We start from the raw sequence: 26,691 nt of genomic DNA, 5'->3' as shown, positions 1-26,691 counted from the left end.
AATATTTCCCATCTGAGTTGTCCCTCCTGTCTCTGCTCTCCACCCTGGGAATTAGTTACTTGCTTTATTGATCTTTAATATTGATTCAGTTATTCAAGATCATTTGGAATGACAATGAAATTTCTATTTTAGGGTGGATTATCCTTTATATTGCATAGGTACAGGCCTATGCTGTGCCTGTGGTTCACTCTTTACCACATGTAAATTCATCCTCCCCGTCACTTTTACAGTTGCCTTCTCCAGTCACACAATCGAGGTTTGACTACATTCAGGTGAAGGCTGTTGTTTTACATGGACACCTACAATAAAATATTTTCTTTATTTTCCCTTGTTTGCCACGTCATTACAGTCTCTCTCTCTCTCTGACTTTGTGTGTGCGTGTGTGCGTGCGTGCGCGCGTGTGTGCGTGCGCGCGAGTGATATCCTATAGTCACGCAGGCCAGCAGCAGCAGGGATCACGGCTCAGTAGCAGAGGTCAATTTGTTGTGTGTGTTTTCCAGGAAGGCCCTGTACTCAGAAGCCTTCAGCTGTGCGTTCTGCTGCTTTCATACCTCACAGGGAAAGACGGTTGATGTTTTTTCTTGGAAACGCAGTGCAGAGCTGAATGGCAGTTTTCAAGTGGTCATTATCTCTGTGCATGGGAACTGTGGGGTGGGTGATGATGAACCTGATGACGTTTTGAAGGCATACTGACTTCTGACATGACACAGTTCAGTTCATTTCCCGGAAAACAAATCAACCATTTGAACTACAAAGGGAATGTTCTTCATGATAATATAACAACATATAATCAGTGGCTGAAAACATTTTGTTCAGACCATTCTGTGGAGCCTGGAGATAGTGACTGAATATTAACATGTGTTAGTGTTTGTGTTGTACTGTATAACATAAAGCAAAAAAAAAAAAGTCATATAGATATAATACACATATAATAGTTCACATATACAGTATAATGGTTATAAGACGGTATTTCCATTCCAGTGAACATGAACGCGGCTTTAAACACATTAGTGACAGCAGCGGCATCAAGGCAGACAGCAGTAACACAAACATTACCGGAAGTCAAGGTATTTGCCTTCAATTTAAAAGGCTAAAAACTGCCAGTGTAGAATGATCAACATGTGATGGAAGAAACAAAACAATAAAATTATATTAAAACCCTGCAGTCAGTCATATTCGGGTAGGTACGTCTACCTTGGGTATATCCAGGCTTCCTCCCACAGTCCAAAGACATGCAGGCTATGTAAACTGGCATCTCTAAAATTGCCGATATGTGTGAATGTGAGCATGAATTGTTGTCTCTATACTGTATGCCATCCCTGTGATACATTGGCGATCTATCCTTTGTGTAGCCCGCCCTCGCCCAATGTCAGCTGGATTCTGAGCTGTAACATCTATACTGTATTTTTTCAATACTAATTTCATTCATCCTCTTTTATAAGGCATGAAGTTTGAGCTCTCCTCATAGATGTCCCATGTGAGCGACAGCAATGCATTTTATTTTGAAATCGGTAGAGGAGGTGGTGTGAGTCGACAGTGTGTGAATTGACGGAGCTCGGAGAGGCTGCAGGCTGCAGCCTGTCCTGAAACACAAAACCTTTCTTGGAAACAGATTCCAGGAACCTCCGTAAGTCTAAACTGAACTGTGCTGTTCTCTGTCCTTTAGTTCACGGAGTAAAGAGCACACACACTTCGCTCCTCGCTCAAACTATTACCTACAGCGGACACACACGGGATATTTTACAATAGATAGTTACAAGGAGTGTTCATTGTCGCTATCATCCGAGACTTCTCGCTCATGATATTTAATTCTATACTCTGAGAATTTGATGGATTATGCGCTGGACTGTTTTTTAAACTGGCCGCAATCCTTATGATCTTGCTGGATTTAAGGTAAGATAAACTAAAACGCAGACTGGGTAGTTAAAGCAATTTGCTTGCAGTATGTATGCTGCAATATTGTTATATAATATCATATACTGGTGCCGTATACATAATTTTATATAATTATTGTATGGATTATGCAAATATATATATATATATAGGGATAATAAAATTAACATTACTTTTATTTTACTTTTGCTTGAAATTAAATTGTAGTGATATTTTTTTCTATGGACTCCAGCAAGAGTAGCTGCTGTGCTAGTAACAACTAATGGGAATCAAAACAAATATACAAATAAACTGACATAAATATTTCTTTTACTTATGGTTTCAAAATCAAATTTATTCTAACATCTTCTTAAGGAAATGTAGTGTAAATGATACAACATACTAATGCCTGAGTAGTTTTAAGACTCTGAGTATATACAGACCTATTAATAATGAGATATTTTATAGCTTAGTTTTTTAGAAATTATTTTAATTTTCTTTTTTTAATCACACTCACCTAACCCTCAATCACACCCATTTGTCCCTTTAAGTCCAAATCTTCACAAATGATTGTCTGTTATCCTTTTTACTATTAGTTTTTAGTTTGTTTGTCTGTATGGTTTTGAGCTTGTTTTCTCATTTTTGTCACAATTGTTATGACGATATCACAAATAAAATTGTGCAAATTGAACAGAATACAGCATAAACTTGACACAAGAATCTTATTTGACACCCCGCTATAAATTTTCTTAATGCTCCATGACATGAACATTATTTCATCAGGTCTGCTGTCAGTCTGAAATGGTTGCCCGGGCGGTGACCATTTTCCATCATGAGGAGCAAGGAGGCTCATGCTGTCCACATCCTTCTCCTCCACCCTGGGACCAAGCAGAGGACCTCAGCTACATCACCACCACCTTCCAGTATCTACAGACCTCAGGTACACCCTCCTTTAACTTCTAATGCAAACGTGTATAGATGATGTTTTAGTGGTTTAACTGTGGTAACTAGTAATAGGTGGAATACCTGTTGACATGTGTAAAGAAGTGGACGGTGGGTCCACAGAACAAATCCAACATTTTCCTTCTTTCTTGCTCCAACGCTGGATGCTCATCGTCATGTCTTTGAATGCCTTGCCAGGTGCAGTGCTATTTAAGCGCACGCTGATGAGAATCCCTTGTGCGTTTGCTATTTAAAAGGCCGCTACACCACACATTTGAGACACTGAAGAAGGATGAACAGCTGAACATGTTCTGGCTTTTGTAAATAAAGTGATTCTTGTCATAAGAATTGGAGGGTGTTTTCTAGGTAGAAATCTAACCTCACCCAAACACTATTTAAATGGCTATATTCACCAGATCTAAATGTATGGAATGAAAATATAAATAAATAAATAAATAAATAAATAAATAAATAAATAAATAAAATATAGAAATAAAAAACTTTAAAAATTCAAACCGTCTCTCTTTTTCCAGGCTGGTACTGGGGTTCCATCTCCGCAAGTGAAGCTCGGGAAGCTCTCCTGACAAAGTCTGAAGGTACGTTCCTGGTGCGGGATAGCAGTCACCCTCAGTATATGCTGGCCCTGTCAGTGAAGACCCGCTGTGGACCCACGAGTGTACGAATAGAGTACAGCAGGGGCTGTTTCTGGCTGGACTCCATCTCCCCTGGTCTATCTCACCTGCAGTCCTTCCCAGATGTTCTCAGTCTCATACAGCACTACAAAATCTCAGGCCACACACCACAGGAACAGGCATCTAATGACATCCACCCCAAAACAAAGACCGACCCTGCCAGGCACGCGGCTAAAGACAGCGGAGTTCCTCTAAAGTTGATGCACCCCTTACACAAACCAGAGGCCTTCCCTTCTTTGCAGCATATGGCCCGCCTCACTATCAACAGACACACAAACTGCACAGACCAGCTGCCACTCCCAAAGCCTCTGCTGCGCTACTTGCAGGACTACCCTTTCCACATATGAGAGTCTCTGCCCCCTTAGACACAGGACACAGAGACTGAACACATGGCTCAGGGTCACACTCCATGACCACACACACTGTGACTCTGGGACAGTTTGGCTCCCCGGACAGCAGAGACTGGCCCAGAGGGAGAATATTGTAATGTTTCAAGTACAATAAAGCTCAGTGCAACATCAGCACTCATGAATGAGCTCAGTCTTATTACAGTGCTACTGTTGTTCTCCAGAATAATATCTTTAATATTTTTATATGTTTCAGCTTCTGTGAATCCGTTTTATTTCTACAATGCCAATACGTAAGCTTTTGTTTTTTTTTAATCTTTACTTGCCCCATTTAGTAAGAAGAGAGAGACGTACTGGTTTTAGCATGTTGTTAGGTCAGTGGCCTCAACTGTGTCTTCAACAAAGCAGCTCAAACTGTTCCAGCAGACATAACAATTCAAATAATTTGGGTTTTCATCTTTTTGTTTTTCTCTTCTTTTTTTTTGGGGGGGGGGGGGGGGGGTCTTACATTTGCAGAGAGAAATTGTTCATGAAATCAATGAACCTGATGAATCATGGCTAAGCCAACAGTGATATCCTGTAACACTTGCAACTTCTGGGAACCATTATGGCCATCCTCACCATTAAATATGTCCCCACATACTAATTGATTTCCTGTTATGGTTATCCTGATAAAAGTGTTCATGATCTAGCACAAAATCCAACAGACTGGAGGGAGAGCACGAGTGGTCTGTTCCCCTCTGTGTGTCACTCTAATGATGCTCTTCCGATCAAACTATGATCAAGATTTTGAATATTCGAGGTTACACTGATGAGACGTGTTGTAACCAATATTTTGAGTGGATATATTGAGGTCAGGCTGACACTACATGACCTGCAGACTGGAGGGTCACAGGTTGCTGACAAGTCATTTTAAAAGATTAGATAAAGGACAGGGCACAGTGTGTGTTTTGTATTTCTTTTATGTGCAGAATCCTTTTCTTAAATCAGATATCTTCCATTTGCAGAAGTCAAGCACACCCTTTTCCAAAACCACTACAAGGCTGTTATGTAAATCAAACTATTGTTAGTTATTAAAGGACATCTTTCTCCAACTGCTGTTATTCTCAGAGGAGGATCATACATTCCTGTGGAGAAATAAACCTCAGGATTGTTTTCTCTTTTTTCCTTAAGTATCTTGTCTTTTCACCTGACTGGCCATTTGAACTTACTGTCTCAACCCTATTCTTTTTTGGCTTCCTGTCATAGTCCACCTGACCACCAGATACCCTGGGACTTTCTTCCTGTTTCCAGATCCACCTGCTTCACCTGTTTGGCATTTCCAATCACTGGAACTCCCTTGCCATCCTCATTTCCCTCCCTGGTATTTATAACAGCCCTTTTTCCCCTGTCAGTTGCCAGATTGTTTGCTAATGACTCTGCATGTTTTCCTTTGTGCTGCTCATGATGTGGACTCCTGTTCCTATTACCTGTATGTATACCTGCCTGCCTACCTGTCCAGCCATTTCCCTGTAAGCCTGCTCCTCATCACTTAATCTATTAAAGTTCCTTCATTGCGTCAGCCCGCCATGTGTGTCTGCATTTGGGTCCTCCTTGCCTGTGCTCCTACCACCAGCCGTGACAGATATCTTCCATCTGAAAAAGTAAAACACACCCTCTTACAAAATCATTACCCGAATGAAAGTCAAAGGCTGTTCGTGGAAAACAGTTGTTAGCTATTAAAAGGACATCTGCTTACAAATTGATGTTATTCTCAGAAGTGGATCATGCAGCCTGTGGATTTCAGAGAAATTAACCTCAAATATTTTCTCTTTTTTTTTCCCAAAGTGTTTTTTCCTTTCACCATTGAATGACCGGCCACTTGAACATACACGTGGATGTGAAGTATTAGTGTTACTGTTTTCATGGAAACACGCCTGAGTTGATTTCCGTGAGGTGGAACTGAGCAGTGCTGAGAAAGCCTCTTATCTGGATTAGAGTAAGAGCTGTAGTTATTAATACACTGCTGCACCAACTGAGAACACACTATCTCTGTCTGTCTCTGCCTCATCCTATCAGTCTGAAGCGTTTTAATCGTTTCTCAGTCCACATTTAAATTATCAGCATCAACAAAACACTTTTCTTATTACAATCCCTGTCTCCATTATAGATGAGTAAATGTTTTGACCTGCAGTCAGCAACATCCTTGCGCCATATCTACCACACAGAACAGACAGAAGAGGCTGTAGCTGATGTTTATCAGTATGACATACACTTCTTAGAAGTCATATCAGTGTAAAAGGATAACACAGTGTAAAAATACTCCATTATAAGTAAAAGTTCAGAATTCAAATTTCTATTTCAGTAAACGTACCATTTTTATTTGGAGATTGTTATTGAAGTATCAAAAGTCTGGGTCAGGGTCCAAAAGTCCAAAAGTTTGTGACCACTTTCCCACTTTCCCACTTTTGAACCCCTCTGTATTTCTTTTGATTATAAATATGGGTGCATTCATGTGTAAGAGTAGTTAATGTAGCTGGTTGAGGTAAAGCTATATAAAGGCTAGAGACTGCTCCCACTGTGTAGTTTAATGTGTAACAATGCATCATGTTTACTGATCATATGTTTTGTGAAATCATAATCTAAGTAATTAGTAACTATAGTTATAGTACAGTATTTCCCTCTAAAATGTTGTGGAGTAGAAGTATACCATAAAGAAAAAACATAATATAGAAATATTAAAGTAAATTAAGTATCTCACATGGCTATGTGAAAACTTGGGCAAAACTGGCAACTTCTCGGAAAGCCCCAAGTTCACTGCATGTAAACTGGGTTGTAGTCATTAGCTGCAAACTGAAATACAATATCAACCAAGATGGGTCCTGACTTTGAAGTATGAAAATGTGCGCTACTAAAGCACAATATCTGTTGACATGACATGGTTGGTCCTGCTCAGATGAGGGCCTGTGTCAAAATCTTGTCTTAAGACCTTTGTTAAGTTAGCTTTTTCACAGAAGACATTCTGACATGTCACAGTAGGAAAAGCGTAGGTGTAAATAATAAAATTAACGATGGCTGAATTCCATTTAACTGCTTCAGTTTCATTTTCCTAGTATTGTTCATGCTGGCTCATTGTCACACTGACATGTTTTACTTGGACACTTGAACAAACATTGTTAATGTTATTAGTAACACCTGTGCTTTTTCTACTATGACAAGTCAAAATATCTCCAGTGCATAAGGGCCTATTGTGTTTACATGGTACATATTATTATTATTATTATTATTATTATTATTATTATTATTATTATTATTATGTGATTCATTCATAAAATTAACAATCAATGATCAATTACCAAACACCAAATCTGAGCCCATAGCAATAATATACACAGTGCACGAAGAGAGGGGACCCAGCTACTCAATTTTGTGCCGGAGCTCAGAGGCACCCCAAACAGGTTAACATCAGCTATGGCAACTCAAAATTGCTCTTCAGTACAGTACTTGAGTAAATGGAGGCTACATTTCTGAATGTAACTGTACATTTACTCAAGTACTGTACTCCACTACAATTATTTGACAGCTTTAATTACTAGTTACTTTACAAATTGCAAGGAATAGACATGGAGTTTTTTTTATAAAATATGATGCTTTATAATAGATTAAACTACCCAACAGTATAGGAGTAGAGGTTAAAAGATTAATTGGTTAATCTCCACTGATAGAAAATTAATTGTCAACTAATTTAAACTCTTTTTCATGTGAAACTTTTTATTTATGGTTCCAGCTTCTCAAATGTGAGGATTTTTTTTGTTCCCTTATAATTATTTTTGATCATTTTGATTTATTTACTTATAATTTTGAGGTGTGGACAAATATCAAACAATGTGAATGTGTCACTTTGGGCTCTGGGCAGGCCTAATTGTGATGTGCATTTCTGACTGTTTTCTGAAGTTTTGCAAACCAATCAAATCAGAATTAAATAAATAATGTTTTAAATTAAAAATGAGCCCCATCTCAACCAACCACAGCGGTAAAATGTTGAGTCATATTAATCTAATGATATATATACCATCACTAGGTCACAGGGGCCATTTTTTGAAAGAGCACTTCTACTTTTAATTCTTCAAGTACATTTTCCTGATTATACTTATATTAAATACGTTTAAGAATTTTATAGAGTAGTACTTGTACTTTTGCTTGCATACTTCCTCCACCACAACACATATGGGACAATCTAATTCACAGCAGTCCAATAAACAAAATATGTTTAATGTAGGACAAAATACATTCATATTTAACATTAAGTATAGTAAATGGTTCAACACATCAACCATATCTTCTAATAACTAACAATAATGTATTACATGTATAAAGTATAATTTATAATGTTTATACAGCGGGGTATTGTTATTCTCTCCCCGCCCCTCGGTCACTTCCCTCCTGTTAATCCTCCAGCAGCAGCGGCGCAGTCAGGGAGAAGCGACGGAGGCCAACAAGGCACTACTTGGAGACCATTTGGACACATTTTAAACCAATCAGAAGGTAAGAGTATAATATTAACACCAAAAATGGAGTTTCAGTTTTTGTCAGTTTGTTTTATTGGCAATAATATCGTTAAATATATTTAATTAACCTATATTTTCTTCCGATATCGTGTCTACGCTAGCTAGCTAATGAACCGATAAAGTCGCATTGACTTCCGTTATGCTAAGCTAAGCCTAGCTAGCTAGTCGTACGGGTTTGTGATTCAAAGTGAAAAGCGAGTTTTGACTGAGTGGTTGGGAGGGAGCCACAAACACTGTTGTGACATTAGATGAATTGTATGATAAGTATCGTATATGTATCGTACACCACCTTTGAATAAAACCATACAGATGTAAACTTAGCGCACTAGCCACACATCCGGCTAACGCTAGCTGGTTAGCTACGCTAGCTAGCGTCAAGTCTTTTGTAAACAGAACATCCTCCTTGCTCGCTGAAATCTAGGTCAACCAGCGGTGGAGTGATTTATAATTTTATATCGATTCCAGCTGTCAGTGTATTAACTTTGATGTTAGTTTAATCACTGCAGTAATTGTGATACGGGACAAACGTTTTAGGGGAAAATTATTCGAGTTTGATGCCGGGGTGGGTCAGAAACACTGGAGCGGAAATGTACCATCGTACAAGAAGGTCCCTACTCTCGCTTAACACTTAAAGTCAACTAAATAATTAGGGGATGTCAGCTGTTTTATATAGTCCACGCGTCCTTCCTTGTACACAACCTACTGTATGCCTGAGTATGAACAGCTTTGGAGTAGAAAGCTAAATAGTTAGCCTCGGGTGTTGGTTTCAGACGGGTCTGGCGTTGTGTCAACACAGCTGAAGGTTACTGCTGCTCATCGTTTCTCACAGTGGTAGTGGTTGCATAATGCATGAATGTAATAAAACATCCCTCCCTGTTGTTAAAGATAAAATGTCCTCACGTCGTAACCTTTGCTGTTTTCTGTGCTTTGTCAGCAGCTATGGCAGCAATCAGGAAAAAGCTGGTCATAGTGGGAGATGGAGCCTGTGGGAAGACCTGTCTGCTCATTGTGTTCAGTAAGGACCAGTTTCCAGAGGTCTATGTGCCCACAGTCTTCGAGAACTATGTTGCCGACATTGAAGTTGATAGCAAACAGGTATGAATTATTTAACTCTTGTCACATTTCTGACTATAATCAACATTATGTAACTCGACACCTTGATAATGATAACAACAACAACAACAACAACAACAACAACAACTAGGTGCTGGTTGTATTTTCTTTCCACTTCCTTTCACCTACAGTGGTACAGTTGGTAAAGTGTAGTCATTTGAGTGTTTGGATTCCTTGTGTGCTTCACGATAATCGGGATAAGTTTGAACCTGACTGTGTCCAATATCACTCCTTACTTACGATATAGTGCATTTTATTCCCGTGTGTCTGAATTCTGAGTGTCCGTTTTAGAGTACTCTTAAAATCCCTGCAGAACAAAAAAGTAGTGTCCATGGCATGTACATGACTTTCTATAAACAATCCCAGAATACAATGGATTGTACACTCCTCAGTGATGGCACCAACTGTTGATTGCTTAAGTGTCCAAAATCCCAATTTACTGCTGCTATTGTATAGGAAGTAAGAGTAAAAATTAAAGCTTAACATCAATCCATGACAACATTAAAATTTATAATTATGCCAGTATTTTCTCAAAACATTAACTTCACCTATGAAACTGTTCATCCTGATGGTCCTGGTGTATCATAAGGTGATGTATTATGTAAAATAGTTAATCAGAGTCATTGCAAATGGGATGTGGTTTTATGTGCCCCATGAGTATTTCTAAATACAGGATAGTAGTGAGAATGCACTCATTAGGTCAATATAATGTCAGACCAATAGACCAATAGCATCCTGAACACAGTTTGACTTTGTGTGGTTGATAACTTGTTAACTCTTGTGGCAGGTCGAGTTAGCGCTCTGGGATACAGCAGGTCAAGAAGACTATGACAGACTGCGTCCGCTCTCATATCCAGACACTGATGTCATTCTCATGTGCTTCTCCATCGACAGTCCTGACAGTCTTGGTAAGTGATAACAGAAAGCTCTGATGTGTATGTTAATGTTTATGGTGCATTATTCTCTTTTTCATGTCAATTTGATCTAAATGCCATCAAGGGATTTGTGGGGAAAAAACTAATTAGAAAGCCTAGCCACGCTTTGTATGTTGTTTCAGTTAACTGGTATCTCGTAGTAGTAATAATAATAATAGGATAATATTAATAATAGGTAAACATTCGGAGAGAACCCAGAGAACAGACAAGACCAGTTAATGAAAATAACTGGCAGTTGCAGCACTTCAACAGTGTGAGTCTGCTCTGACTGGTGGTGTCTTTCGTCCCCTCATTCAGAGAACATCCCTGAGAAGTGGACCCCTGAGGTGAAACACTTCTGCCCTAATGTTCCCATTATACTGGTGGGAAATAAAAAGGACCTGCGTAATGATGAGCACACCCGGAGGGAGCTTGCCAAAATGAAGCAGGTAAAAGTTTAGAACACACACAGACACATTACACTCTGCTACTGATGGATGCATGTTTCCTAAAACTCCTTGACTCTTTTCTCTAGGAACCTGTGAAACCAGAGGATGGACGGGACATGGCTAACAGGATCGGTGCCTTTGGATACATGGAGTGCTCTGCAAAAACAAAGGATGGTGTGAGGGAAGTCTTCGAGATGGCCACCAGGGCTGCACTACAAGCCAGGCGAGGAAAGAAGAGCAGTAAATGTGTCCTACTGTAAACAGGGGCACGAGGACTGCTTCCTATGGGGGAAAGAAAAAGGAGCATTAGGTCAAACCTACCCCCAACCACACCCACAAAAAAAGACTGTTCTCCCCAGTTTTTACTAAAGGTGTAATGCTTTTACTTTTTTTTGTCTTAAGCAAAAGTAGTCAGGTTCTGTCAGTATTCAATTTTGAGGTAATGGAAAAATACTTTTTTGTACTTTAACATGAGTAAATTTGCCATAATGAAACCTCCTTTGTCAACATGTAATCAAAGAGGTCAGCCAGGGGACCTGTTGTGTCATACCTGCCAACTACAGTTAAGTGCTTAAGCCCTGCCTGCTGATCTGAGGAATGTTTCCACAGCCAACTAGGGTGAAGTACCTCTACACTGTGACCCGTAGTCCTTTTAATTATTTCAACAAACTGATGCACACATGAAGTAGAAATTTGTTTGTGCGCTTCATATACAAATCCTATGTGCATTATGATCACATGCACAACATGAGACTGGAAACTCATTTTGTTAAAACGCAAATGGAAACTTAGTGTTTTGTGTAATAAATTACTTTGTAAGAATCTTGATAATTTGCATCACTTAACAATCACTGAGTGACATTTAACACAGTGAATCATAGTCCAGCTCAGAAACAGATTGAAGACTTTTTAAGCAACTTTCAGGCAAAATGTTTACTAGAATTCAACTTTTTGATCATGCACATGCAATTTGATACTGGTCTTTTTGCATATGCATTTAAGTGCAAGCTCAAGGCCACTTTGTTAATACAGCGGTGGGAATTGTAGACTAATACAAGCTACTCTTTTAAGGTTAAAATATCTGATCAATTTATGTTGTCAACAACTATTTGTGATAAGGATCCCTTAAATTGGTTAACAACTCAAGACCAAAATATTTACTGAGTGAAAAACATCTTACAGTTGAAAAATAAACCTGTCATTGCTCTCTGGTGGACAAATTGTACAGTTTCTAAGTTACAGCAGCCTTTGACATTTCTGTAATACTTCACTTTTTAGTTAGATATTAGCTTGTACTTATGCCACTGCTGATATTGCTGTCATTAGCTAATATTGTTTAGGCTCAACTTGTAAGCCTCTGCACTTCCAGGCTAACTTGACTTGCACCTCAATCGAAAACATGAGCCAGAAGTTGTTTAGGTCTGAAGTTGATAGACAAAAAAGTGCTTTATTTGACATACACTGCATACAAACAATAGAACAAAATTGTAGATCCCTACTTTGGTGCTGACCAGAATGGGTCTCTTTTTTTTTCTTTTTTCTTTTTTCTTTGTCAGGAGTGGTTTGCAAAAGCAGTGACATTCATCACTTTCCAAATGAGAAGTATGTGCGTTTACCGGTGCTTTTTCAAGTTTGGACAAATTCCATGGTGAGATACATAATGTATTCTTTTGAAAATGCAAACACAGTATTCCCTCAAGTAAGGTTGTGGAAATGGAGGATATATGAAGGTTATATTATATTACTTATATTTTACACAATGAACTTAGTTAAGCAGTTTATTATGTACACCAACCTGAAACAAATGCAGTCTAACAACAGCCCTGCAATAAATCGTACCTACACGAAATTTATGTTCAGTGTATAGTGTTCAAAACTGAACACTATAATCTTCATGATGGTAGGGTTCACTTCAGGGCTTCTGTATAGGACTGCATTAGTTTTTTTTTAGCTAGATGTACCTAATAAACTGACAACTGAGTTTCAGTATTGTGGCGATAGCAACAAGTCTTTGGTGAATTCTTTTTACAGTTAAAATGACACTACTGTGACTGCATGTTGCTCACTGATCAGCAGTTTATCAAGTGAGAACAGTGAAGAGTTGCATGGGCGGAGGAACTTATGAAAGGCCAAATCTGATAACAGATCTAAAGGCAACAGCAAACAGCTTCCACCGATGTCTGACCGAATAAGCAGTGTGGTTGAGGTGATTTTTTTTTTTTGTATTTCGATATATTATCAGGGTGAGAAAGTGTAAAATATTTTTCAAATTTTCAAATCCATTTAAACTGATGGATGGTAGATTAAACCTATTGTATTCATTACAGAAAAACATTTATTATCATAGAACGTCTATTTAACCCAAGAAAACAAGTCCTATGCAGTTTGCAACCCTGCTGTGGAAAAACCAGCAGTACAATACTGTCTCACACCGTTGATGGATGGCTACAGCCAGGCATCGGGAACTTCTGTAGTAGTCATCAGCTCAATAGTCACTCGTTCTTCTTTGCTGGAAGTCCTGAGCGGGCGAGAAGCATCGGCAGGAGAGCTAGTGCTCCCAGAGCTGCTGCCACTAAGGGTCGGTAAAAAATCCAACCTACTCCAATGGTGAGAAGAGACAGAGAGCAGGAGACGCACAAGGCGAAGATCTTCAGCCCCACGGACACCAGCTCTCTGAGAATAGGAACCCAATCCACTGCAGGCACAAAACATACAGGGAATATGAATGACAGACGCAGGGATGAATGAAATCCATGGATGGTGTGGCAGTGAGTGTTTGTTTACCGAGTGTGTAGATGATGCGCATGGTCAGCTGAATACTAAGGAACATGAGAGCCCATCCTGCAGCCCTGAGTCCCCATGTCTTCATACTGTTGTACTGGTGCTCCTTCGTAAAAACCTCCTAGAGACAACAATACAAAAGCATCAAGTACGGGAACAAAGACCACATGGAAAATATGAACCAAAAGAGAAAAACTCCACAGTGACCTCTGCAGAGAGCTCCTCCAGGTACAGGATCTCCAGGGTGTCTCCTGACTTGGTTTTAAATGGCATCAGCTGCTCCCCCCTCTGCTTGGCCACAATACTGACCTGAAAAATAAGTATTGTTTCTCCAGTAACTGAAGAGGGAAACTACAATTTAAACAAAAACAGAGTAAGGTAGAAACTAATAGTTTCATTCAGGGCTGGAGCAATTGGCAGATTAGTCAATCACTCAATTAACCAGCATCTATTTTGATCAATGATTCATTGTTTAGGTAACTCTTCAGGTAAAATGCCAAACATTCCCTGGTCCTGGCTTTTTAAATGAGAACTACGATTTTCTCTGTCTTGTGTGACAGTGAACTGAAAATCTTTGGGTTTTGTATCGTTAACCGGACATGACATTTGAAGGTATCTCACTGGGATTGAAGGAAATTGTGATTTTTCACTATTTTATGACATCCCACCCAGTTCAATTCATGCTAAACAGTAACTGTATATGCTAATCTTTGTAGTATACCATTAAGCTGTTGGCTGCATGAAATTTCAGACCAAAACAATATCTTGTGAAAATAATCAGCAATAAATAAAATAATCATTAGTTACAGCTATAGTTTCATTATTCAAAAAAAAATAGTACAAGGATTATTAAAATACAGCTGCAACTAATGATCATTTAATCTATAAAATGTTGTAAAATTACCTTTTCAGGTCTGAGATAGTCTTAAATCAGCAGTCCAAAACAAAGATATTCAATTTACACTGATTAAACTGTTGTTGCTTAATTATCTGTCGATCAACTAGTCCACCAGACTAATTGTTTCAGCACTAGTTAAAACAGTTCAGTTCATTTGTCATGGATGGATTTTGATGCATCTTCTGAAGCATCAAAATATTTAATTGTGTAGAGTTTTAAATACCAACACATATGTATAAGTATGGGTAAGGACACAGCAGAAATGCATGCAGAAAATGCTTGATGTCCATTATTCACTGACATGTGTCATCATAATTGAGATGAATATTGACCGTATCGTCTGCGGCACTCACAGTTTGAGCTTGGCCGAGTCGAGACGTCTCACCACTCAGTCCAGCAAAGGAGAATCTCACACGCACATCCCCAACCTTGTGAATGAAACCAAACAAATAGTAACAACTCAGGAAGTGCGGAGGAATAAAGGAAAATGAAATAAATAATGCACTTTATGTATCTGGGAGAAGTTCACATCTTGATACTCACCTCCGGCCTACGTGGGTATTGAGTGTGATAGAAATAATCATCATCAATGGAGAGGAAAGGGTCCAAGTTTAAGGCAGAAAAATCCCTCAAACTCAGCGTCTGGAAGTCATTTATCTGCTCCACCAGGCCTGAGGACAATCAATTGGTGAGTCTCAACAGTCTACAGTCCAACAAACAATAGGCGTATAATATTGTATAATATACTGTATTTACTGTGTTTATGTCAGATAGTTCAGATATTGGAGATACCTTTAGAGAGAATGAAATGCCCAACTCTGACTTCAGGAGCCACTACCGTGACACTCTCCACCGCCATGGCACTGTAATAAAGATTAAATTAAATATAACGTTCACACAAAAGCATAGAAAATGATTTCAGATACCACAGAACACAACACAAAAATCTTACAAGTACTAGAGTACCTTGGGTTCTGGTGACCGATTTCCTTGTCAAAATTACGACTGTTGATCAACTCCGACTTCCACTCAGTGTCTGAAAAAAAGGAATCACAATGCTTCACATCGGACACAACAAAATGCACACAACTTCAACCAGAGTCAAGCAGGCCATCTTGTAACCAGATATTACTAACTTAAAAAAAAACAAAAAACTCACTGTAGCTGTACGTCGTCTCAGTTTTGGTTTCACCATCCTCTTGGTAGTCCCTGAAATTGATCATAAAGTAACAAACTCCCTTGTCTTCATTCTGTATATTTTGTAGTCCAGCCAACATTTTTACACCTGACCCCGCCCTGACTGCTGACACATAGACAACAGACTCACTTGCTCTCCCGGTACTCCACCCACTGATACATCTCCACCTGCCTCTTCAGTTTCACTGCCTGCACCACCACTCTGTAGTTGGGGTCATGCAGCGGCTACAGAAACAGAAGCAGATGATTTATAACCTGAAGTAAAATTTAGTGCATTGAGTATCACTTACTTCTCAAATGTAGTTGATTTTGAAATTTTTTATACACCTGTCAAATCAGCAACAGAATAAAACAAACATCATCTTAAGATGATAACCTGCTTACACCCCAACCTGGTTAAGCTTCTAACAAAAATGTTATTTAGTTTCAGCTTATATGAGTTGGAAAATACTGAATCTAGACCAACTAGTACTGAAGTTTTAGACTGATACAGGTATTGATATTTAAGAGTTTAAAGAATGTGATAACAATATAGTGAGTGATTTTGTTTTTTTGATTTTGATTTTTGATTTGTTTTTTTTTAACATGGTGTTCTTTTACACTGTGAATCCCAATGCCCATTTGGATCTGATATGACTCTGAGTTTAAAGAAAAAGGTGATCAGATGTAGTTAAATAATAAACTTTTTAAAGTCAAATCTCAGTTACTCACTTGATAATTTATTATGATTGATATGTAAATGGGAGGAGCAGTTTGACACAAGGGAGAATTAAAACAATAGTCAAGTACAACCTACCTGTGCAGTGTGCAGCTGTGCAGACAGGTGAACTAAACGGTTGTTGTTCTGCAGGTCCAGGCTGACGTAGGGCCCCAACGACACAACCTGAGAAAGACCTTCATCCAGGGAAGATGCTGTTTGCAGAGCTCGTCCCTGAGGAGAGAAACAGTTACAGAGAACATGCACTGTGTAAGTCTAATGTGACATTAACTTGCAACACAACAATTTAACCCTGAGTGTAATAGCAGGCACCTTGATGTGATACACTTAAAAGCAACTGTTTGAGACTGAATCAGTGGTTCCTACCTCATTGGTAAAGAGTACATAAATAGAGAGGAAAAACAGTCCGACACCAACAACTGTTCCTCCTGCAGTTTCACTTAGTCGCTCCAGGAATCCAGGGTTAGACTGAACAGATACACGCTTGTGTTGGTTTGGGTTTTTTCCTGAAAACTGAGACAAACGCGCATATAAAACTGAAGCTGAATGTCTGCAATAAGCACAACATCAAAATGAAACATGGATGACTTGTGTGATTTAAACTGGAACAGGGAATTAGGATTCATTCTTCTCAAATAAAAGAAAAGTTCTGGTTATTCTGGTTGAGAATTCAGATTTGACTCCACTAAAGGAACAAGTAAAATCTTTCTCCAGTGTTAACCCAGTGTGTGTAATAACAAATTTAAAGAACAGTTTCATTCATTAGATAAACTTAGTGAGGTCAACTATTCTGTTTATGTGCATTTGAGACGGACTCATTGCATCAGACAGTTGGATTTGTTCCCGAGTAGCAAGGCAAGTGAAAGTACCATGTTAATTCAGGGTTAGCCAGGAACTCTGCACCATGTCACAGACTTAGGTGTGAGCAAATGACACACCTCTTTTGTGCTGTGCTAATTTTCCTTCCAAACTTCATTTTCATTATTCAACGAATGAAAAGTCATCAGAAATATTAAACGAATTGCTGTAATAAGAAACGTGTAACCGGGGTTACCAGTTACGCCCCCGTAAAGATGTAACTAGCTATGTATCACACTGTAAACTGAAGCAAAATGAGAAACGGCGGTAGTTAAGGTGCTAACGGGTAACTTTAACTGCATCACGAAATCCGGAAGGAGTTATTGTTACTGAAATAAAACAAGAGTGGTTGAAGCGATCCACTTACTGCCTGTGCTGAAGACATTTCTCTGACTTGTTCAGCTCCACAATCAAACAGTAAAGTTGAAGATGCCAGCGACTGAAAGCTGTAACACCAACGGCTACTTGACATAAAGGTCCGCTCTATTTTTTACACGGAGTGTCCCGAAAGTAGCACCGGTAGGCGGAGTCGGCGCTGTACCTCATAAGTTTTGATTCCGTCTACGCCGCTCGAGTACCCTGGTATTAATAAGAAGCGCAACATCTTCGGCTCACGTTATCATGGGTAATGGAGTTTTTGTAGCAGGTCATTCAGAACGGGAGGGTGTTACTGACTTCAGTTTAATGTGATGTAATGTTGAAATTATGCTGTTTTTTGTTGTTTTTTGAATTAAGGTATCCAGTGGTGGAATATAAACTAGTACAGTCACTCAAGTACTTTATTTAAGTAAAATTATGAGGTCCTTGTACTTTACTTGAGTATTTCCATTTTATGATAATATACATTTCTTCTCCACCACATTTCAGAAGGAAATGTTGCATATTTTTATTCCACTACATTTGTCCTGCAAAAGTTAGCCTGCTAGTTATTTTTCAGTTCAAGATTTCTTACATAAAATACATGATCATTTAAAAAAAATATGCATATACACACTGAAATTAATCAGTAATATACTAATAACATGATAAATATCACACTTCGAATTGTGCTATTTTACAGAAGAAGCACTTTTTTGATACTTTGAGTAGGCTGCATTTTGGTGCCAGTGCTTCTGGGAGATTTTGAAATAATGTTTTTTACTTGTAACAGAGTACTTTTACATTGTTGTATTAATACTTTCACTAAAACGAGGGATCTGAATACTTCTTTCACCACTGATGTCATGATCTTCATCTAATACCTCAATCTGCAGCGAATGGGAAACCCCACCTCTCATAGCTAATCTCTCTCTCTCTCTCTCTCTCTCTCTCACAAATCATAATAGGATTATTGCATTATCGAGGAACACAAAGCACTTATCATCATCACACCTGTGTCTCTATATGTATACATGCACATGCCCACATGCACATACACACACACACACACACACACACACACACACACACACACACATAGACACACACCACACACACTGCAACAGACCGCACACAGGAAAACCACTGGGACTCAGTGAGGCAGTGAGAAACAAGTGGAGAGAGCATTAGGATGCAGGAATATGATATTATAGTGCTTGGAACTGGACTTAAGGTAAGAAAACTTTTATACATATATATGTAGCCTCCTGCATGAGTCATGTGAGGAAAATAACAGATGTCTGTCAGTTCATGGAGTAGTACTTTAGATTTACTCAGACACCCTCTTAAGAGCACAGTAACTGGCAGCTATAATTCATTTGAAAGCTGAAACAAGTGTTGTAATTATATTTAGGGTACGTTTTTATTTCAAATGCAAAAAATATATAAACCTAACCCGCATCAAAATCTGCTTATTGCACGTGGAAATCCATTAAGCGTCAGTGAAAGGTTTGTTTTCTCAGATGCGTGAGCTTTAAACTTGACAAAAAGGGTCAAGCAAAGCCATGGCAGAGACATGTCTTTCATTGGAATGTGCTAAAGAAATTAAGATTATCCCTTACAATGATTGTTATCATCTCCATTACCGACATCAAATTGTTCTTGAAGCTCAGATGCAGAGACACACATTTATGTTTTGCACTTGGTGATTAAAAATATACTGAATCATCACTTCAGTAAAATTCTTCCCATATTTTTCACATTTTTACTGTTTAGCCACGTGCTGACTTTCTAATCGCCAGTTGGCTGTTAAAGGGATTTATAGTAATTAAATGACATCATTATGCTTATCCTGATCTGTGGATGCACACTGCCAACTGCTGCCCTACACCTTGCGTGATTCTGACAGCATTTGACCCTCTAACTGACTGCTCCCCGTCTCTCTCAGGAATGCATCCTCTCTGGTTTAATGTCTCTAAGTGGGAAAAAGGTTCTTCACATTGACAAAAATCCCTTCTATGGAGGAGAGAACGCATCCATTTCTCCCCTTCAGGAGGTGTGTTCACACAAACAGCAACACATTAGCGGACATGCATGTGTTGTCCATAACCAAAGTTGTGCAACTCTGCTGATTTGTGGTGTTTATTATTCAATGTGTTTCTGTATTTACAGCTGTATAAGAAGTTCAAGGTTTCAGGTCCTGCTAAATCTATGGGCCGTGGGAAAGAGTGGAACGTTGACCTCATCCCCAAATTTTTTCTTACCAATGGTGAGCAGTGTTATTCATCTGAAGTGGGACTTGTGCAATGCATTCTGTTTGCGTTACTTTAGTGTAAATGAGTGTCCATGAGAGCTGTCTGTTTGCTTTAGGTGAGTTGGTGAAGATCTTGGTGCACACTGATGTTACTCGCTATCTGGACTTCAGAGTTGTTGATGGCAGCTTTGTCTACAAGGCGGGGAAAGTGCACAAAGTCCCCGCCACAGAGGAAGATGCCCAAGCTTCAGGTGACGCTCTTTTATTGCCCTGTTTTTACATCATTTTCCATGCACGTTTATCATTCTGTTTAATAATGTTTTTTTAAAAAAACCCATAATGTTTCAGATCTGATGGGCATGTTTGACAAGAGAAGGTTCAGGAAGCTGCTGCTCTTTGCCCTGAACTTTGATGTGAGAAACCCTCGGACCTACCAGGAGGTGGACCCTAAGAAAACGACCACACGGGACCTTTTCTGCCGCTTTGACCTGGGATTAGATGTTATGGAGTTCACAGGTCATGCCATAGCCTTACACGACAGTGACAGGTCAGTCACGGGAACTTTTAGAAACCAGATGCTGACAGATTCTCCTTGAAGCTGAAACCTGCCTGATCTCATTTACTGTCACCTGGTATCCCTGCAGTTACCTGGACCAACCCTGTGTGGAAACCATCAGACGGATCAGGCTGTACTCTGAGTCTTTGTCCCGCCACAACACCAGTCCATACCTCTACCCTGTGTACGGGCTGGGAGAATTACCACAGGGATTTGCGAGGTTACACTCACACTAGTTTTTAGCATCACGATCGCAAACGTTCAGAGATTCTTGCTGGCTACTAAAGATGCAGTCAGTATGTTTTCTTCACGTTGCCTATCCTGCCTCTGTGTTTCAGACTGAGTGCCGAGTACGGAGGAACTTTCCTGTTGAACAAAACGGTGGAGGAGATTGTGATGGAGAACGGCAAAGTAAAAGCTGTGAAATCTGAGGGGAAGGTAAGGTAGATAAAAAAGTGGTGGAGGCACTGAATAAAATATCCGGTGGTACAATTGTGATTTTGTCTTTTCTCCCTCAGCTGTTCCACTGTAAACAGCTAATCTGTGACCCCAGCTATGTTCCCAATCGAGTGAGGAAAGTGGGGCGTGCCGTAAGGGTCATCTGTTTATTAAATCATCCAGTTAAAAACACCCACGAGGCCAGCTCCTGTCAAATCATCATCCCTCAAGCTCAACTCAACAGGAAATCAGGTATAATTTGTCAAAGCCTGAAAAATAAGTGAAGGTTTTATTTCATTTATTACCAGGCTGTTGAACATGTCATTAGAAACGTGTGTTTGCTGTCAACCACTCCACAGAATCTTTGTAAATAAATGATATTGGTTAAATTTAATCTTTGAAAAGATGATCACAACGACTTCTAATGTATGGACTACTGCGTCTCTGTTTTTTCTTTTCATGCAGACATTTACATATCTGTAGTGTCCTATGCCCACAATGTGGCCTCAGATGGGATGTACATCGCCACAGTCAGCACGACGGCAGAAACCAGTAACCCAGAGAAGGAGGTGCAGCCTGGGCTGGAGCTTCTTGAGCCTATCATGCAAAAGTTAGTGACACTTATAAATCTTTAATTTTTACTGTTTTACGTTTCATGGTTGTGTCAGTAAAATTGAATTTGAACAATATTTAATTGATGTTATTCTCTGTGACCGCCTTGAATCTAGATTTGTTTCAGTCAGCAACCTGTTCGTTCCCAACGAAGATGGAAAAAAGAGTCAGGTAATGAGGGGATTCCTCCAGAAGAAGATTTTTTATTATTTTTTTAATGGAGTGGAGTGTGGTGGGTCCAGTGTTGGTAACAGATTTCTCCTCTGTGCTCGTTCTTCACTAGATATTTGTGTCGCGCTCATGTGATGCAACAAACCACTGTGAGAGTGAATGTGAAGACATCAAAGACCTGTACCGCCGCATCACAGGAGCAGAGCTCTGCTTCGGAGGGTCGCAGAGACACCAGTCTCACAACTCTGATGACGACTGACTTTCAACAACAGGACCAAACAGCTGGGCAGAGTGTGTTAGGTAACATGTAGACTGGACAGTGAGTGTACTATGTAAATGTTGGATATCTTTCTTTCCCTCGAATTTGTTTGGTATAATTTCTCCCTTTTGTGAAATTCTAAAATATGATGATGTTGAGGAACAGTTTGGAAAACATCTTTGTCTTGTGTCAGTTCTTTTAAGAGCCATTCTTCTGCATTTGCATTGTTTTGGTATGAGACAAGAATAATTATCTGTAACCATAAATACAATTTTTTTGCTACACGCTTTTAGGATTTATTCTTTACAATACCAGAGTAAAATCCTGAGCACAGTGGCTTTTGTGACAATCAAAATTCCTCTTACATTTGTCTAAAAAAATAGTCTCTCACATCACCTACTTTGTTTTTAGTATTAACTTGACATAATGTTTAACAGACCACCAACACGGGGTCTGAATGGGGTATAATCTTAATTGACCTAACACATGATTTCTTCAAATGGACCAGGGCGACTCAACAGGCGTTAATTTGACTGGATTAAATATTTTTTTATCCTTTAAGCACCAAACCAGTGCAACTATTACATAGTAGCAGCAGGTGAATGTAATCAAGCAGCACCCTGCATGTCAACAACAGGGATTTAAGCATTCAGACTGACGCTGGGCATGTGGCACAGAAGCAGATGATTAGAGATGAATCACAGTGATCTGTAGAGGATTTGTGGATTCTCTTATCTATGGAGCTTAAGTGAGAGGACAAAGCCACTGAAATATGTCATATGCTGCAGACTGGCAGCTTGTTGGTGCCAGCGCTGCTGGAGGCAGAGGACGCACAAACGCACAGATATAAGAGGCTTATCGAAGTGAAGGACAGTCGCCACCAACACCTCGGGCAAAGGCTTGGAACGTATTCACACATATAAAATTTAATTATCTTTGCCTATAGATCTGCTGCACAGACAACATCAACTCTTCACTGTGTCTGTTTAAATTGAAAAAATACAGTATACTAGGTTGGTCTTATTATACATTTATGGTATGCATGAAAACACATTAAATGCATGATACTCATTTTTTTGTTACATGTAAAGCATTTAAATATATAATTTATACACACAGTATTTCTATACAAGAATACAGCTGCACTTTATTGCAGTCTAATTCTCTGTCATTGGTGTCCCCTCACTTGACTACATTTGCTGAGCACTTGTGCACACATACACACGCACGCACGCACGCGCACACACACACACACACACACACACACACACACTTGGATTTCAAAGCTGTCCAAATGCTTGTGCAGATCATTGTCAGCTCAATGTCCAGCGTGCCTCAGATCAATGGATGACCTGAGTCAATGATTCATCTATAAAGTAACTGCTGTAACCAAATACTGAAGGTGGAGGTCACCGTTTTTGTTCCTTTGGGAGGTTTATGCAGAAGAAAAAAAAAACATCTCAAAGGACATGACAGAACTTATTCCTGTGTTACTTCCAGGGCTGTGCTAACAGGTGGAGGGATCAGACCAGCAGCTGCAACTCGCCTCTCACTGGTCAGGAAGTTGAAGGTTGCACATGCATTCGGCTGAAAAACAGTCAGATGAAAAATAAGAAGAAAATTAGGACAGCTGTGAAAGTCATCCTGTCTTTGTCTTTGTTAAAGTCCTTCATGCTGTCAGGATGAGCATTTACACTTGACTACACTGATAAACTGGGCCTACTTTACCGTGTCTTGCACCTCCACAGCGATGCCTTTACTCTTGAGGAGAGCGAGGACCGAGGGGTTAATTCGTTCAAGCCGTGCGCCTGTGCCCAGCACAAGAATCTCTGCATAAATAACAGGAAAATAAGTCACGCGACATGCATGAGGAAATGTTTTTACATGTATGTACACCATATATGAACCTAGATGAGTGACAACATCAAGGAAAAACATGAATAACTATACATGGAGATGCTTCCATACAAGGCATGAGGGGTCACTGAATGGTTTGATGAAAATGATGTAAATCATGTTCTAACACCCTCCGAATCACCAGATCTCGACCCAGTTACACACATGGGATATTTTAGACCGACGTGTTAGACAGCATTCTCCACCACCGTCATCAAAACATCAAATGAGGGAATATCTTTTGGAAGAATGGTTTCAGATACTTGTAGACAATGCCAAGGGTCACTGAAGCTGTACTCAACACCTCACTAAAACATTTTATATCATACACCCATCTGTATGTTTGTGTGCTTTTATTTATCCATCTTTCTTTTCTTTTTTTTTTTTACCTATTCTTGGTTCAAGCATGTGGAAGAGTGAGACACTTTCCTCTGTGATGTCTTTATGACTGCCAACCTGCAGAGAGAGAGATTTATAACCATAAAAAAAACACACAAAAAGTTGTTTAAATTAAATACAATGATGCAACAAACTATGGTGTGTGAAGGTAGTCTGGATATTTCTCTCACATTCCACTGCAGGATGGCAGGAGGCAGCACAGCGCAGGGTCCAAACACCTTATTGCCATCGATGTTGAATCCTCTGGGACTGTAGCTTTGGATCATGACCCCACTGCCCGGCTCCTTCTGCATGACGGACACTGTGGTACGCTGGTACATTTCATCATCACTGGGTCCCAATCTATGACCACGAGAAAGAAATGGGCTGGAACAAAAAGACAGGGAAACTCAGTTAGAACCGATTACATATTAAGTGCAAAAGTCTGATCATTTTCCATTATTACTGTCAGTATTATTATTACAAAAATAGCTAGTGGCCTAAAAACTGTAGACCTGAAACAGTCTGTGTGATTTTGTATTTAGTGCACAGGTTTTATCCTCCTCTCCATCACTTTAAATTTCACATAAACAGACTGCACTGCAGAACTCCTGCCATATGGCCCAGTTTAAAAGCCAGAAACTGAATGCCAACCTACTGACAGGGCTGACAGCCAAAAGCTTTAGGCCTGTTTCTGCAGAAAAGAGGCAGCCAAGAAACATTTCTGCTTGTGTAAGGAGCTGTAGCAAGTTTCACCCCACTGTTCTTCTCACACCTTTTCTTCCTGACTATTACAAAACTCTGAGCAAGTTCAGCAATCCTTTGTTTCTGCGAAGTGGTGCACTGCATTTTCTGCTCAGCTGCTGTCTCACCAGGGCTCATGAGGTGACCTGGCCTGAACAAAGTGTGAATGTAATAAGCGACTCCAGCAGATGGAGCCAGAGATGCTGCCTGAAGGGGCAAACAGGATTAGGGCTTGTTCCAAATGGGAATGTTAGGAGTTATAATGGACGAAGCAGAAAACAAAACCTCTTCAACAGACGCTGGACCAAGCAATAACTGTTCTTCTCTTCCACAGTGTTTCTTTATTCACTGTTGCCGAGCAACGTTTCAATCAATCCGATCTTCATTGGTCACAAAACATCACCAACAAACATCACATTAGATGTGCACATCTCAAAGTATATATAATTTGCAACAGGTGACCGACCTGAAAAGCCATTGGCTGTAGTCTAAGGAAACCACATATGTGTCTTCAGAAAACAGCTGGCTAATCATCTATTACAGGTGTCAACATTTACAAACAGTCAGACAGAACCCCAAAGAGAAAATAAGAAAAAATAATTTCTGAAGATGTCTGGGCTTCACTATCTTCTGACATCTGCTGGACCTTAGTCAGTTAATTAAAGGATGATAATGGAGTTATTAATTGATAGTGAAAATGATGGCTACAGCTGAAGGGTATGGGTGCAGTTGAACAAACAGGGTATTATGGGTATCATTTAATACAAATACGTCTTTATAAATCAATACTACCCGTTGAATGAAACCAATTCGTGTGATAGTTGAGCATTTCATAACAAAAACATGACTTTTAATGCCCTCGTCTCCCGGGAGGACAGTCTGAGAGGAGGGAAGTCAAATTAAGGGACAGTTATTTAACCGACCCCTCTGAGGTTTGTTTTGGTTTTCGCTCTAAATGAATCACAAGCCCTGAACAAAACACCACCATACCTTGAGAAAGCGGGTACTGCCCTGGAGGAGAAGAGAAACCCCTCTGTTGCTCTCTGAAGCAGGAATCGTGTACACACCGCAGTGGACATGTTGACGGAGCGAGGCACCCGGTGACTGACAGGGGGGACAGAGTTCGGTGTGACACAAGCCGCTCGTTTCCGGTGTTGTATAACGCACAATCGAACAATTTTTAAAATTCAAGTCTAACTAAGCTTTTTATTCATTTATATTAGAGATTATCACATTTGTATTCCTAACAGACATATGTGTCTTCTTGTGTTGTTAAACATAAAGCTCATATGTGACAACCAGCTGATGAAAACCCTTTAGCCTCTACAGACTTTGATACTTATATAGTTCCTTACAATTCATAAACTGTTTGTGATACGATAATGGCTTATGTACAACTGATGAGTGTAATACTGAGTATATTGAAATATGAATGGAGTTTGTACTGTACACAGTGGCGCTGAGACATAAATACAATTAATGTCTCAGGGATTGTTGCTAAATCTATAATAAGTTAGTGACAGTTATGATGCGTAAATGAAAGGTGCCTTTAAAAATCATGTTTTGCAGGAAAGGCTCATGAAATACTTTATGAAACTATGTGACGCTGCACTTTACTCTGCCTTTGATTAAAATGCCTGGGGGGCGTGTTCAGGGCGTGACAGCGCCCCCCTGTGGTGTTTACTGGAAGCAGTCACG

At 39.6% G+C, this 26,691-nt stretch overlaps 5 protein-coding genes across 7 annotated transcripts; 3 read left to right on the top strand and 2 right to left on the bottom strand.

Annotated features, from left to right (window-relative positions):
• The first annotated feature begins 1,552 nt into the window (after positions 1-1,552).
• On the top strand, positions 1,553-4,330 carry LOC111222951 (cytokine-inducible SH2-containing protein-like). 2 transcript variants are annotated; one of them, XM_022746889.1, is made up of 3 exons: positions 1,553-1,627; positions 2,656-2,812; positions 3,348-4,330. In XM_022746889.1, the coding sequence occupies exons 2-3, from the start codon at positions 2,674-2,676 to the stop codon at positions 3,851-3,853; spliced, it is 645 nt and encodes a 214-aa protein (XP_022602610.1). In that variant the 5' UTR covers positions 1,553-1,627; positions 2,656-2,673; the 3' UTR covers positions 3,854-4,330. The 2 variants fall into 2 exon arrangements, with proteins under 2 accessions (XP_022602610.1, XP_022602609.1); XM_022746888.1 differs by lacking the exon at positions 1,553-1,627 and adding an exon at positions 1,634-1,893.
• A 3,943-nt stretch (positions 4,331-8,273) lies between these two features.
• Positions 8,274-11,707, top strand: LOC111222939 (transforming protein RhoA). 2 transcript variants are annotated; one of them, XM_022746865.1, is made up of 5 exons: positions 8,274-8,377; positions 9,338-9,495; positions 10,301-10,421; positions 10,746-10,876; positions 10,963-11,707. In XM_022746865.1, exons 2-5 carry the CDS (start codon positions 9,340-9,342, stop codon positions 11,134-11,136), a joined length of 582 nt encoding a protein of 193 aa, XP_022602586.1. In that variant the 5' UTR covers positions 8,274-8,377; positions 9,338-9,339; the 3' UTR covers positions 11,137-11,707. The 2 variants fall into 2 exon arrangements, with proteins under 2 accessions (XP_022602586.1, XP_022602585.1); XM_022746864.1 differs by having other exon boundaries at positions 9,335-9,495.
• Positions 11,708-12,303: 596 nt separating this feature from the next.
• On the bottom strand, positions 12,304-17,803 carry tmem43 (transmembrane protein 43). The gene is made up of 12 exons (XM_022746863.1): positions 17,696-17,803; positions 16,837-16,983; positions 16,549-16,683; positions 15,883-15,977; positions 15,715-15,764; positions 15,522-15,591; positions 15,348-15,418; positions 15,099-15,226; positions 14,909-14,983; positions 13,865-13,966; positions 13,661-13,778; positions 12,304-13,571 (listed from the first exon to the last, which is right to left on the bottom strand). The coding sequence occupies exons 1-12, from the start codon at positions 17,798-17,800 to the stop codon at positions 13,369-13,371; spliced, it is 1,299 nt and encodes a 432-aa protein (XP_022602584.1). The 5' UTR covers positions 17,801-17,803; the 3' UTR covers positions 12,304-13,368.
• A 959-nt stretch (positions 17,804-18,762) lies between these two features.
• Positions 18,763-22,227, top strand: LOC111222884 (rab GDP dissociation inhibitor beta-like). Its single transcript, XM_022746781.1, has 11 exons — positions 18,763-18,919; positions 19,634-19,741; positions 19,858-19,954; positions 20,056-20,190; positions 20,288-20,486; positions 20,584-20,715; positions 20,834-20,933; positions 21,014-21,185; positions 21,399-21,543; positions 21,662-21,716; positions 21,829-22,227. The coding sequence occupies exons 1-11, from the start codon at positions 18,878-18,880 to the stop codon at positions 21,973-21,975; spliced, it is 1,332 nt and encodes a 443-aa protein (XP_022602502.1). The 5' UTR covers positions 18,763-18,877; the 3' UTR covers positions 21,976-22,227.
• A 257-nt stretch (positions 22,228-22,484) lies between these two features.
• ndufaf3 (NADH:ubiquinone oxidoreductase complex assembly factor 3) lies at positions 22,485-26,100 on the bottom strand. The gene is made up of 5 exons (XM_022746779.1): positions 25,984-26,100; positions 24,441-24,636; positions 24,261-24,327; positions 23,704-23,804; positions 22,485-23,562 (listed from the first exon to the last, which is right to left on the bottom strand). The coding sequence occupies exons 1-5, from the start codon at positions 26,070-26,072 to the stop codon at positions 23,455-23,457; spliced, it is 561 nt and encodes a 186-aa protein (XP_022602500.1). The 5' UTR covers positions 26,073-26,100; the 3' UTR covers positions 22,485-23,454.
• Positions 26,101-26,691: the final 591 nt, after the last annotated feature.

This window comes from Seriola dumerili, unplaced genomic scaffold (genome assembly GCF_002260705.1).
Source record: "Seriola dumerili isolate Sdu_G_001 unplaced genomic scaffold, Sdu_1.0 BDQW01000109.1, whole genome shotgun sequence".
NCBI classification, from domain to species: domain Eukaryota; kingdom Metazoa; phylum Chordata; class Actinopteri; order Carangiformes; family Carangidae; genus Seriola; species Seriola dumerili.
Note: the sequence above shows the minus strand (reverse complement) of the source record. Positions and strands in the feature narration are given on the sequence as shown.

Bases quoted from the DNA above. Each gene is read 5' to 3' on its own strand.
- LOC111222951 (XM_022746889.1), top strand. From the start codon at position 2,674: ATGGTTGCCCGGGCGGTGACCATTTTCCATCATGAGGAGCAAGGAGGC. The intron at 2,813-3,347 runs GTACACCCTCCT...CTCTTTTTCCAG, and splicing joins CCAGTATCTACAGACCTCAG to GCTGGTACTGGGGTTCCATC.
- LOC111222939 (XM_022746865.1), top strand. From the start codon at position 9,340: ATGGCAGCAATCAGGAAAAAGCTGGTCATAGTGGGAGATGGAGCCTGT. The intron at 9,496-10,300 runs GTATGAATTATT...CTCTTGTGGCAG, and splicing joins TTGAAGTTGATAGCAAACAG to GTCGAGTTAGCGCTCTGGGA. The intron at 10,422-10,745 runs GTAAGTGATAAC...CCCCTCATTCAG, and splicing joins CGACAGTCCTGACAGTCTTG to AGAACATCCCTGAGAAGTGG.
- tmem43 (XM_022746863.1), bottom strand. From the start codon at position 17,800: ATGTCAAGTAGCCGTTGGTGTTACAGCTTTCAGTCGCTGGCATCTTCA. The intron at 15,419-15,521 runs GTACTCTAGTAC...TCTTTATTACAG, and splicing joins ATCGGTCACCAGAACCCAAG to TGCCATGGCGGTGGAGAGTG. The intron at 14,984-15,098 runs GTGAGTATCAAG...TTCATTCACAAG, and splicing joins AATACCCACGTAGGCCGGAG to GTTGGGGATGTGCGTGTGAG.
- LOC111222884 (XM_022746781.1), top strand. From the start codon at position 18,878: ATGCAGGAATATGATATTATAGTGCTTGGAACTGGACTTAAG. The intron at 20,716-20,833 runs GTTACACTCACA...TCTGTGTTTCAG, and splicing joins TTACCACAGGGATTTGCGAG to ACTGAGTGCCGAGTACGGAG. The intron at 20,934-21,013 runs GTAAGGTAGATA...TTTCTCCCTCAG, and splicing joins CTGTGAAATCTGAGGGGAAG to CTGTTCCACTGTAAACAGCT.
- ndufaf3 (XM_022746779.1), bottom strand. From the start codon at position 26,072: ATGTCCACTGCGGTGTGTACACGATTCCTGCTTCAGAGAGCAACAGAG. The intron at 23,805-24,260 runs GTAAAAAAAAAA...TTATTTATGCAG, and splicing joins CATGCTTGAACCAAGAATAG to AGATTCTTGTGCTGGGCACA. The intron at 23,563-23,703 runs GTAAAGTAGGCC...ACTGTTTTTCAG, and splicing joins CTGTGGAGGTGCAAGACACG to CCGAATGCATGTGCAACCTT.